Source organism: Taudactylus pleione, unplaced genomic scaffold, assembly GCF_031769625.1.
Source record: "Taudactylus pleione unplaced genomic scaffold, aTauple2 ptg000178l, whole genome shotgun sequence".
Classification (NCBI taxonomy): domain Eukaryota; kingdom Metazoa; phylum Chordata; class Amphibia; order Anura; family Myobatrachidae; genus Taudactylus; species Taudactylus pleione.
The window spans coordinates 6,398,705-6,411,511 of NW_028284580.1; the positions used below are offsets into that span (position 1 = coordinate 6,398,705).

Below are 12,807 nucleotides of genomic sequence, written 5' to 3' on the forward strand. Positions count from 1 at the left end.
CCTGAGGAAGCGAGATGAAGTCCACTCAGTCAAGCTTTTGGCCACACAAACCAATTGCGCCCATTAGTTTGCATGTGTTTAGCCACTTTATGTGGCGCCCAGCTGCACAGCAATTGACTATAGGACAGTCCGTTTAGACAGGAGCTGCTGGTGCGAGAAAACAATTGAAGTCCCCCCCCAATATGTCTGTTTTTTGTAAATAACTGTTGACTTCCTTCAGGCAGCTATGTTTAAGGTTTAGATCCTCTAGAAAGACACTGTCTGTCTGTCCTGTTGGCTTCTGTATGTTCCTTGCTATATATGCAGTTTGTGCATGCATTATATTATTACTTTAGATTGCTGGTCTGGTTTCAGTTTCGGAATGCAAGTTCATGTGTTTGTTACTCTGATGTTATGGTGCGTACACACGGTACAACTTATGTGCGATTTGCAGTCACCAACCTGACAATGACAAACGATGCGCGTTTCCTGTATAAACGATAGCTATATATGGTCTTGCATGCAGGCCAACTTGGACGATTTTGTAAAGATTTGCCTGTAAAAAGATAGCTTCACTGAAATATCTATCATAGATATCGATCATTGTGTACAATCACAATCTTTTGACCTGCACTACAGAAAGTTGGAGGGAAATCTATCGACAATATCTATGGTGGTTCAAGTTGTTCCGTGTGTATGCAGCATTAGGGCAATATAGTAGCCGACTACTTTGACTAATTACATATAGAAGTATATCACACTGTATGTACATACTGTATGATTTAAAGTGTCCAGATCATATTTGTTAAATTTAAACGGTATCAGACTTCCTTACAGGACATGTAAATTGCTGTTGAGATACAGGGCTTGGTTATGGATTCTAGTATTTCTCAATGCAATTTTACAGGCAGAAACTTATTATACAGTGTACTTCTCCATCCCCACACTCCCTGCAACCTAAAATTACTGTCGGCACAAAATCATATCCGCTAACTGCTCAAAAAGGATTGCCCTGCCCAGTATAGTGCTTGGTATGAAATACATTACAGACCTGATGCCTTTGCTTTCATATGAATGACTATTTGTACAAGCTCACTGGGCAGTATTTGCAGGCTATTCCCAGTTTGTCACTCTTAAGGACATTATGACTTCCATCCACTCTGAATGTTCCTGTATCCTCATATCTTGTAGGTTTCCTGTAGCATTTGCGATAAATTTGATCAAAACTATTTAAATGATCTTTGCAGTAGTGAATCTATTGTACTGGCAGTAAATGTTAATTCTGGATGTAGGCCATTCTGTGTATAATACTAAATATACCATATTAACATTCAGTGTTCTCCCCAGAATTTTTTCCCAGCCGGGTGGCACCAAAAAGTAGCTGGGTGGGGGGCCTTCGCAATTATGCGTGCCGGGAAAAGGGGTATCTCCCTTACCAATCCAGCCCGAATGGTCTCAGGCTGCTCCCCCATTGGCTCTCAGTCAGAAGTGCCCATTATGCAGTGCCCCCTGTATTTGTGCCCTTTATATAGTGCCCCCTTTAGTTTTCCCCTTTATGCATTGCCCCCTGTAGTTTAGCTTTGCCCTTATGCAGTGCCCCCAGACTGGTCCCTTATGTAGTGCCCCAGGCTTAAATAGTGTCCCTTATGCAGTGTCCCCGGTAGCAGCCCCCTTTATGCAGTGTCCCCGGTAGCAGCCCCCTTTATACAGTGTCCCCGGTAGCAGCCCCCTTTATACAGTGTCCCCGGTAGCAGCCCCCTTTATACAGTGTCCCCGGTAGCAGCCTCTCTTATACAGTAACGCATACTCACAAAAGAAAAAAAAAATAGACAACTTACCTGATCCTCGCTCCAGCCGACTACCAGCGCTGTCCACTGCTCCCGGCCCACTCTGCACTGTGGGAGAGACGTCATGACGTCTCTCCCTTCAACCGCTGCGGGGGGAGCCTGAATGGGAGCTCATGAGCCGCAGCAGCCTATCAGTCTGTATGACTCTCATTGGCTGGCTGCGCTGCTATGTCAAACACACAGCTGCTGCTGGCGGTGCTGTGTTTGTTTCTGTGTAGGGCAGACTGCTACTCACTGCGGTCTGCCCTACACTTGTGGGGCCCTGGGGACACTAGCAGCAGGTGCGGGCTCCATTGCAGTGCACCGCCTGCACAGCCGCTAGTTCCGCCCCTGGGCGGCAGTGCTCAGCACTCAACTCTCAGGATATTACAGTGCCGGGCGGGGGGGGGACGGACTTTTACCCGGCGGACCTCCCGACAAATAAAGTGTAGGGAGAACACTGACATTGTAGAACTAGAACACGACGACAAGTGCAATAAGGTGTGAACGAGCGAAGATCAAAAGTCCCCTTATAACATTAGTCATGTGCCAGGGCAGCATGACGTTTGTAGTGTTGTCATTTCTCCCTGTCTGTGGAAAATGTCTTTGGTCAGTTTTCCTTTTATGTTGATTTTTGTTGGAAAATGGTATTTATTTTTTGTAGTTGACAGTGAGACTGCAATTGTTGTTCGAGCAGTGTCTGGCTTTAATATTAGTAGGTGTCGAAGTTAACTTGTCATGTAGGATTGTGTAGGGAGTAAACTGCTTTAATACCATTTGACACACCTTAAATGGCCCTAAGTGTGGTTATAAAGCACTTATGCAGATATATTCAATAGTAATTATTTTACTGCTTGGTGTGTAACACTAAAGGGGCATATCCATTAGGCGACCTGACTAGTTTTCAGTCCTTCAGGTCGACTAGGTGCGGTGCCCGCACTGAACGTCATTCAGTGCAGGAGACCGACCGACCTATCTGAGAACATGCCGAACCTGACGATCGTCGTCAGGTTGATGGGCATGTTCCACAGATAGTCAGTCAGGGACGGCAAGGACCCAGCGTACACGCGCATCGCTGTCCTTGCCGACTATACATTAGACTACTTTTTGAACGTTCCTACCAAAACCTCCTGGTTTTGGTCGCATCGTTCAGAAAGTCTAATGGATAGGCCCCTTAATTCTCACACTTATACACACCAGTAGTTCAATAATACAACTAGAATTTGTTTTGAAAACTGCTGGTTGTCAGTTATATTGCAAATAGCCCCAAAACTTGTGCTTTTTGTGACCTGTCACACTTTCCACAACACATTAGCAAGTCTCTCTCCAATGCTTCATCATGGGAGCTGTATATCTGCTTTGTCTTTAATTATTGTTGCTATTCCCTGGGCATCTTGAGGAAGTTTGTGTGTCCCCTACTGAGCTCCACTAACATTCCTTACTGTCCTAATGAAAATGAGGCTGGGTACACATCAGAACGATACCTTCACGATTGCATTGAGTTAGTGTTGGGTAGCAGACAGTTTTTGAATATTGCCGATATGTACGTCAAGTGGAAGGTCCTCTTAATCCGCTGCCCCCCTGTTTTTTCTCTAGTTAAATAGAATACACCTAAATTTAGCTAAATGTTTCCATAATTTGCCTCACATTTTGGTGAATACTGTATGTTTGCCAAGTATTATGGTTCTTGTAATGTGTTCTTGGACTAGAATTTCTGTGGTTAATTATATTGTGGAACAAGTTACTATACATATTTGCAGTGTGTTTTGGGGCTTTGGAGTCTACTAACAGTGTATGTGCAGGTAGTACATTCATTGATGACCTCTTACCTTGACTTGACAACATTTTTCTGAATATCTGTCATCTTAACAATGGTCAAGCATCTGTTTAACCAACTGTAACTTCTGTTTTCCCAGTCATCAGCTCTCTAATACTTTATATTTTCCTCACAAGTTATTCCTTATAGACTTTGGTTTGGCCAAAAAGTACAGAGACAACAGAACAAGGCAGCACATACCTTACAGAGAAGACAAAAACCTGACTGGCACAGCACGCTACGCTAGTATCAATGCCCACTTAGGAATTGAACAGAGGTAATTAATTTCCTGTGAATTTAATAACAAAAATAAATTTGTTAACGAGCACTTTAATAGTAACTACACTTCTGTTGTTTGTCTGCATTGTGTTTTCTTTAAAATGTTATGTTTTGTTTATAAAATTGTTTGACCTCTTGAATATTTGATTCTTATAGCTTGCATATAACACTGCAGTTGGTTTTTTTAAATTTACTTGTACATTTATTTAGAAATAATTTGTTTATAGCAAACAATAAGTTCCCGTTAAGAGCATTTAATTATAGTATAGTAAGCTGAATTATAGTATAAAAATCGTAACCTTTTTATATGGAATCGCTTAGTATTTGGAATCAGTTTACAGAAACTCTTTACTTACAATAAATGATTAAATATGTAGCATTTAAACATTTTATAAAATATACATTGAGCATTATAGCCTACTTAAAGCTGTTTATATGTTGAAGTAAATTGCTAAAGAAATGCTATATCGCTCTGCCACTCTACTGTATAAGCAGAATCACACACCTCCTGTGCTTACGCAGCTCTTAATACCTAGATTTGTAAATAATATTTGAATATCAGCTTTTCTGTTAAAGAAGAAATAGTTTAGGGGGCAATTCAATCCTATTAGAGGGCGCCTTAACTAATGGGCGGCCGACAAAGCAATACAATTGATGCTCAGTTTGGGCGCCTGTATCCGCGACTAGACCCATTTATGCTCGCAGGCTCCTAAGGTGGCGAGCAGAAATGTACGAGAAGTTGGCACTTTGGGCTCCCAAATGGGAGTTTATGTGCCAAAAGCAGTATTTTAGACGGGTCTAGCCCTTTGTGTGGCTAAACCCGGTGCTGTCGGGCGCGTACACTTCGCACTAGATTGTAAGCTTGCGAGCAGGGCCTTCCTACCTATATGTCCATCTGTTATTATCCAGTCTTGTTCTATTAATGTATACAATTGTAAAGCGCAACAGAAAATGCTGCGCTATATGAGAATCTGTAAATAAATAATAAATGAACAAAGCAATTGAATTGCTGCGACGGGCACTCATTAGTTAAGGAGCCAGACAAGAGAATTGAATTTTCCCTTTACTGTCTTTTGCATCTTCTTACTGAATGCAAGAAAATGGGGTATATTTACTAAAGTGAGAGTTTTTAGACTTGGAGATGTTGCCCATAGCAACCAATCAGATTCTACTTGCCATTTAACTAGCACCTTCTAGAAGATATAGTAAAAATCTGGTTGCTATGGGCAACATCTCCACTTCTAAAAACTCTCACTTTAGTAAATATACCCCAATGTGTGCTATTTACTGTCTCTGTCTAATGCTTGTCTGCTCGCCTAATAACTTAAGCTCTTTACCGACTCTTGGTATATTGCTATGTAAAAGCTGATATTTCCGTTCTAAACATGCCCATATCGTTGGTATTTATAATTTTTTTTTTTGTTTTTCAGTCGCCGTGACGATATGGAGTCTCTAGGATATGTGCTAATGTATTTCAACAGGACCAGCCTTCCTTGGCAGGGACTGAAGGTAGGCCATGGACTGTGAAATAGGTTTTAAAGCATCATTCATTCAATGTGAACCATAAGTTTCCTATAATCTCTAGTATTCATTGGACATTGTGATAGTATTTTTGGTTTATTTTATTGTGTAAGGATGCTTGTGACTTGTTGTAATGTTAGATCTGATATGCTGTAGTGGTTATTCCACTTCATGCCTTGCAGCTCTTGCTGCCTATGGTGACCTTGTACACCAGGTGTATTCAACATGCGTCTCTCCAGCTCCTGTGGAATTACACATTGGCATGCCTAATGGCAAGACTGTAGCAGGGGATGCTGGGATGTGTAGTTCCTGAGGGCCACATGTTGAATACTTCTGTTGTAGACTGATTTAATCAAAATCATTGCTGTGGTTAGCTTGCTAAAGAGAAGAAATTATAGTGACACTGCAGTGTATCATTGCTGGAGTTTTCAGTAGTCGTCCCACCTTTGCTGGTTATTTTACAAGTCCATACACTTGACTTCAGGCATGTGGCTGCTCTCTATTGCTAACAGATAACCACTGAAATGCTGGTTCTCAACAAGTGTTTTTAAATTAAAAGTGCAGGTGATTAAGCTCATTACATGCTGCTTCAATTTTTTTTTCAATATAGAAGTTTAGTGAAGGAAACAATATTAGCAATACCACAAAAGAATTGTTAGTATTTGTATTCCCAGAAGGCAGCTCCTCCGATATTTAAACTCTCTGGACATTTTGAGACGTTCTCTCCTCTCCCTCTGTTTAGTTTCTATCTTCTTATTTCTACTTCAGGGTCCATAGGGTATCCACAGGATACCTTGGGGTATAGGTGTGACGTCAGTCGCTGGGCACCATAGAGTTAAGCTTTTCAGCCTCCCAGGATGCACTAGGGTCCCCCTCCTATACCCCGCCCCCGAGCCAAGGCACCTCAGTTTAGTTTGGTGCCCGGCCGGCGTCGGGTGCACCTGTCGGAGTGGGGGGCTAGAAGAGCCCCTGAAGCTTTCTTCAGTGCAGCTGTGGCTGCACATCTGGATGTACAGCATGGACAGTCAGTCCTGACGTCCATGCTGTCTTCCCTACACCCCCGCCGGTACCGATCCGGGGATGCTGGTGAGCATCTGGGGTCACAGCTAGCGGTGACCCCAGATGTTCCGGACCATGGCCGGATCCAAGGGGGACAAAGGTAAGCAGCGGGGTCCCGCGGTGGGTCCCCGCTGGTCACATGGTCCTAAGTCCCCAGGCAGGGGGCTCCCTGGGGACTGGCTGCAGCGTGGAGCCAGGCGACCAACCTGTGCTTTCCACTACCCCCTGGGACAGCGGACCGCAGCAGAGCGGTAGTGCTGCGGCGTCCCAGGGGTTAAATGCATGCCAGGGGAGCGCGCCTTCCCTGTCTCACAGCCGGCGCCTCCCCCGCTGCACACAGCCCTCTCTGCATGCTGCCGACTGGTCCTGTGGCAGCGCTCCTCCCCCAGGCCAGCCTCCTCTCTGCTCCTCGGCGGCCATCTTCTCCAGAACGCATGGTGAACGCTGTTGGAAGCGCTGGACGGAAGCATCGTGGTCTGGGTCCCCCCGCATACCTCTCCTCCGCTGTGGCTCAGGTCTGTGTATGCAGCGCTGTGTCCTACCAGGCCCTGTGTCTGTGTAGTTGAGTGATCAGCGCTGTTAGTGCAGGAATTGTTATTTCTCTGCATTGTATGTGACTGTGCTAGCGCTGCCTGTAACTTTTCTTCTCTAAACTGTCAGCTTTATTACTGTCCCTGTTCTTTCTGCTAAAGCCCTTGCGGTGCGGTGCTGCAGGGTGGTCTCTCGCCTATTTAATACTTAATTGGTGAGAGAGGTCACATACGTGGTGCCATCATGTCTGAAAGTGATTTTCCCCTCCGGCTACAGTGTACCACGTGCAAAGTACCGTTAGCGGAGGGGGAGGGTAGCGCGGAGGGCCTTTGCCGGCAGTGTTTGTCCATGGCGCGGCCTATTACGGTTACAGCACCGGTACAGGAGCCGCCCTGGGCTTGTTTCGCTCAGGCGTTAACAGCTTTAGTGGGCCAGTTAGCTCCGCAGCCCGCGTTTACTCCGATGGGTTTGTCCCAGCAGTCTGTGGTGTCGTCACCCATGCAGGGGTTCCCACGACAGTTGGTGGTACCCCACAGTCTCCCTATTTCCCCGCTCCCGGGTTCTCAGGAGCCAGCGTGGGTTAACTCCCTGACGAGTTCTGTACAGCACTTGTCGGATGTGTTGCAAGGGGAGTCTGTGATGCGGCCTCATAAAAGGCCGGTGGCGTCTCTGTCCGCTCCTTATGAGGATGACGAAGGGACGTCTGATGATGGGGAGATTCTGGATCCTTACGATCAGGAACCTCTCCATACTAAGGACGCTGATGCTAAGTCCAAAGTATATATTCCTGGACTTATTCGGGCGGTCCGCACAGCCTTGGTGATTGAGGACGAAGTTCCCCCAGCGGCTAAATCTAAGTATGCCTTTTTCAAAGATGTGAAGGGCGATGCCACAGTCTTTCCTCTTTCGGGTCAGTTGGTGGACCATTTAGAGGAGGCGTGGAAACAACCTGGCAAAAGATACCAGCCGCAGAGACGCCTGGCGGTGGCTTATCCGTTCGCGGATAATTATTTTGCTAAGTGGGAATCCCCTCCACAGGTGGATTCTCACGTGACCCGTCTTGTCCGTAGTGCCACATTGCCGATGCCATCCATGTCCTCCCTTAAGGATGCTACGGACCGCAAGGTAGAAATCTGCCTGAAGTCCGCTTATTCCCTTGCAGGGGGGGCAGCACGGCCGGCTATGGCCATTTGCTGGGTTGCCAGAGCGATGGAGCGCTGGGCGGATTCATTAGAGGCTTCTTTTGAATCCGACTGTCCGGCCGATCAGGCGGAGTTGATTGGCAATCTCCGTGATTCGGCCACCTACATCAACGAGGCGGCTCTAGACATTAGTACTCTGGTGTCTAGAATTTCTTCAGCAGCGGTAGCTGCTCGTCGCACCTTGTGGCTGCGATCCTGGAAGGCGGACGCAGATTCCAAGAAAGGTCTGGAAGCGTTGCCGTTTACCGGAGAAGTTCTCTTCGGTCCGGATCTGGATAAGATTGTGGCCACGCTGGCGGCAGCCAAATCTGCTTGTCTCCCGTCGGCCGCTGCTCCTTCTGGTTCGGGACCATCGTCCTTTCGGTCATCTAGGGCCCAGGGCAGGCCCAAACCACAGTCGTTTCCTCGACAGGCTGGCCCTAAGAAATCGGTCAAGCCCCGGAAGCAGGCATGGAGTACCAGACGTCCGGCCCCCAAGCCAGATGACAAGCCTGCGGCCTGACGGTCCGGGCCTCCCTTTGGGGGATCCCAGGGTGGGAGGCCGCCTGCTACAGTTCGCCCAGTGTTGGTCGACCGCTACGACAGACACTTGGGTTCTGGAGGTGGTTTCCCACGGATACGCCCTCTCCTTCCGGCACAGACCCCCGGCTCGCTTCTTCACCACGGGTCTACCATCAGACCGCAACAAGGCTACGGAGCTGCGGAAGGTATTGCACACTATGCTCCAGGCTGGAGTTATAGTGCCTGTTCCATTCTCCCAGAGGGGCCAGGGTTTCTATTCAAATCTTTTTTTGGTACAGAAACCCAATGGGTCATATCGTCCGATTCTCAACCTCAAAGCACGTCTTTGCGGGTCCCGAACAAGTCTTTGCGGGTCCCGAAGTTTCGGATGGAGACCCTACGGTCCATCATTCTGGCGCTGGAACCTGGGGACTACATGGTGTCATTGGACATACAGGACGCTTACCTGCATGTCCCTATTCTTTTGCGCCATCAACAGTTCCTCGGGTTTGCAATCCGCAGCGACCACTTCCAGTTTCGGACGTTACCTTTTGGCCTGGCAACAGCACCACGTGTTTTCACCAAGGTGATGGCGGTCATGGCGGCTTCTCTGCGGCTGCAGGGAGTCCGCATGTTGCCGTATTTGGACGACCTGTTATGGGTGGCAGGATCTCCAGAGCTCCTGTTACGCCACTTGGACCTGACCATTGCACTGCTGCAACGGCACGGCTGGCTAATCAACTGGCAGAAGTCCACTCTAATCCCGTCTCGGAGGATTCTGCATCTTGGAGCCTTATTGGACTCGGGACAGCAAAGGATCTTCGTGACGGAGGACAAGATCTCTGCTTTACAGTCAAGGGTGCGCAGTTGCCTGCACAGCCGCCGGGTGTCCTTACACTCGGCGATGAGGTTACTGGGCTCCATGGTGTCGGTGTTCGACATGGTGGAATACGCCCAGTTTCACTCCAGACCTCTGCAGCACCTGATCCTGTCCAAGTGGAACGGGCTGCCTCAGTCTCTGAAGTCCCAGACGATTGTGCTCACCCAGGAGGTTCGTCTGTCCCTTGCGTGGTGGTTACAGACGACCCACCTCAACAAGGGACGTCCGTTCTGGGTTCCAAATTGGGTCCTGTTGACAACGGACGCCAGTCTTCGGGGCTGGGGAGCAGTTTCGGGTCCACACTTGTTCCAGGGCAGGTGGACGCCGACAGAAGCGGAGCTTCCAATAAATATCTTGGAACTCCGTGCGGTCTTCAATGCTCTCCAGCAGGCACAGCGGTTTCTCCAGGGTCGCCCGGTGCAGGTCCAGTCGGACAACGCTACCACCGTGGCCTACATAAACAGGCAAGGAGGAACTCGCAGTCGGGCGGCTCTCGTAGAGGTCTCTCGGATCCTGGTTTGGGCGGAGCGCAATCTTCCGGCCATATCAGCGGTCTTCATCCCGGGAGTGCTAAATTGGGAGGCGGACTTTCTAAGTCGCCAGGACGTTCATCCGGGGGAATGGTCCCTGCACCCGGACGTTTTTCAACTACTGGTGGACAGGTGGGGTCTTCCAGAAATCGACCTCATGGCGTCCCGGCACAACAACAAGTTGCCGGTGTACGGGTCTCGCACAAGAGACGAAGGGGCGTCCCTGGTGGATGCTCTGTCCGTCCGGTGGACGTTCCGGTTCGCATACCTGTTCCCTCCGGTCTCCCTTCTTCCACGGGTAATCCGGAAATTCAAACAGGAAGGAGGGACGCTCCTGTTGATAGCTCCTGCGTGGCCCAGACGGCACTGGTTCTCAGACCTTCAGGGTCTGTCCGTGGACAGTCCTCTGCGGTTGCCGCTACGACCGGACCTTCTGTCTCAGGGTCCTTGCCTTCACCCGGACCTGACTCGGCTGTCTTTGACGGCGTGGCTGTTGAGACGGCCATGCTGAGGTCCCGGGGGTTTTCCAGCTCTGTGGTGCGTACCATGTTACGAGCTCGGAAACCGTCTTCCGCGAGGATATACCATCGCGTGTGGCATACGTTCTTCCAGTGGTGTCGACCGAGAGGTTATGCACCGCGGGAGTTTCGTCTGTCTCGGATTCTCGCCTTCCTGCAAGCGGGACTAGATCATGGGCTTCGCCTTGCTTCTTTGAAGGTACAGGTTTCGGCCCTATCTGTCTGGTTTCACCGTAGGATTGCTACAATCCCGGATGTGCGCACCTTTATGCAGGGTGTTCTCCGCATTCAGCCGCCCTTTGTTCCACCTGTGGCGCCTTGGGATTTGGCTGTGGTCCTGAGGGCTCTCCAAGGACCGCCGTTTGAACCACTGGGCTCAGTGGATCTTAAATGGCTAACAGCTAAGACTGTTTTCCTTCTGGCCATTGCTTCGGCCAGACGTGTTTCTGAGTTAGGGGCTCTTTCTTGTAGACCCCCTTTCTTGGTTTTTCATGGGAACAGGGCAGTGCTCCGCACTCGGCCCGAGTTTCTTCCCAAAGTTGTTTCCCAGTTTCATGTTAACGAGGAAATAGTTGTTCCGGCCTTTAACTCACCGGGTCTTTCCGTGGGTGAGGCCTCTTTGGATGTTGTGCGGGCCTTAAGGACTTATGTTGACCGCACTTCTTCGTTTAGGAAGTCGGACGCTTTGTTTGTCCTCTATGGCTTCCGTAAAAAGGGTTGGCCTGCTTCAAAGCAAACTTTGGCAGCCTGGATCCGTATGGCTATTTCTGAAGCTTATCTTCATGAAGGCCTACCGGTCCCTCCTTCTCTGAAGGCTCATTCCACTAGGTCTGTGGGTCCTTCGTGGGCAGCTCGACGTGGTGCCTCGGCAGTTCAGATCTGCAAGGCTGCTACGTGGTCCTCTGTCCATACCTTCGTGAGGTATTACAGGTTTGACACCTTCGCCTCTCAGGATGCTTCCTTCGGGCGGCGGATTCTCCTTTCTGCACAGGAGCGTCCCCACCCTTAAAGGATACTGCTTTGGGACATCCCCAAGGTATCCTGTGGATACCCTATGGACCCTGAAGTAGAAAATATGAGATATGGTAAGAACTTACCCTTGTTATCTCTATTTCTACGAAGTCCATAGGGTTCCACAGGACTCCCGCCCTGTCGCACCTGTGCTGCAGATGGGCTTTGCTCTGGTCACCGGTTTTCAGTCTCCCTCTGGTGAGAATGTGATTCTTGTATGTGTCCAGATCTTTTTTCTCTCTCTTCCTTCTCCTCCTCCGGCCTATGGCTTGATAACTAACTGAGGTGCCTTGGCTCGGGGGCGGGGTATAGGAGGGGGACCCTAGTACATCCTGGGAGGCTGAAAAGCTTAACTCTATGGTGCCCAGCGACTGACGTCACACCTATACCCCAAGGTATCCTGTGGAACCCTATGGACTTCGTAGAAATAAAGATAACAAGGGTAAGTTCTTACCATATCTCATATTTTATAAGATAATGCTGGTAGGGCTCCTTTACCGTCCCCTTATCTGTGGGCTGTAAACCAACTTTATGGTGGTAAGGAGAGAATGACCATGTCTGGGCCACTGCAGCCTCTTAATATGGATAGTGGCTGCCTGAGATGCAAAGCTTGTTGGCAGGATAAAGGCTGCGTTTGTTTCTATAATTAAAGTAGGCCAATAAATGGCTATATGATCTAGCATGCCAATTACTACTGCTATTCTGTGGGTAGGCTATATGGAAATAAACTAATTTTTCTTCCCATGTCTCCAGCTTAGTTTAGAAGCCTGTTGAATACTCTTTATCTTATCCTCCCAGTTTAATTTGGTATTGCACAACATTTTTATATTGTGAACCACATGTTCCGCAGGCTGCAACTAAGAAACAAAAGTACGAAAAGATAAGTGAAAAGAAGATGTCCACTCCTGTTGAGGTTTTGTGCAAGGTAAGTGTACGGCTAAGTAAGGACACTGCTTTCTCAAACTACATAGGTTATCTATCCATATCCTGATGATTAGGTAATATACGGACTTACATCTGTTCTACAACGTCAGCATCTGCTGGTTGACATAATAAGACTTGGCTTAATTTACTACCAATGGGTAGGGATTATTATTGCCCATTTTAGTAGATAATCTGTTTTCCCTCAGTAGCAAACTACTAATACGGTTTAT

General features: G+C 48.3%; 1 protein-coding gene across 4 annotated transcripts in view; it reads left to right on the plus strand.

The window, feature by feature from the left end:
* The window catches only part of CSNK1A1 (casein kinase 1 alpha 1), a 47,262-nt gene that overhangs the window by 25,824 nt on the left and 8,631 nt on the right, over positions 1 to 12,807 (plus strand). For all 4 annotated transcript variants that reach the window (XM_088475774.1, XM_088475776.1, XM_088475777.1 and 1 more), the window contains 3 exons: positions 3,759 to 3,898; positions 5,331 to 5,409; positions 12,504 to 12,578. In XM_088475774.1, coding sequence (XP_088331900.1) covers positions 3,759 to 3,898; positions 5,331 to 5,409; positions 12,504 to 12,578 — 294 coding nt within the window. The remainder of the gene's footprint in view (positions 1 to 3,758; positions 3,899 to 5,330; positions 5,410 to 12,503; positions 12,579 to 12,807) is intronic.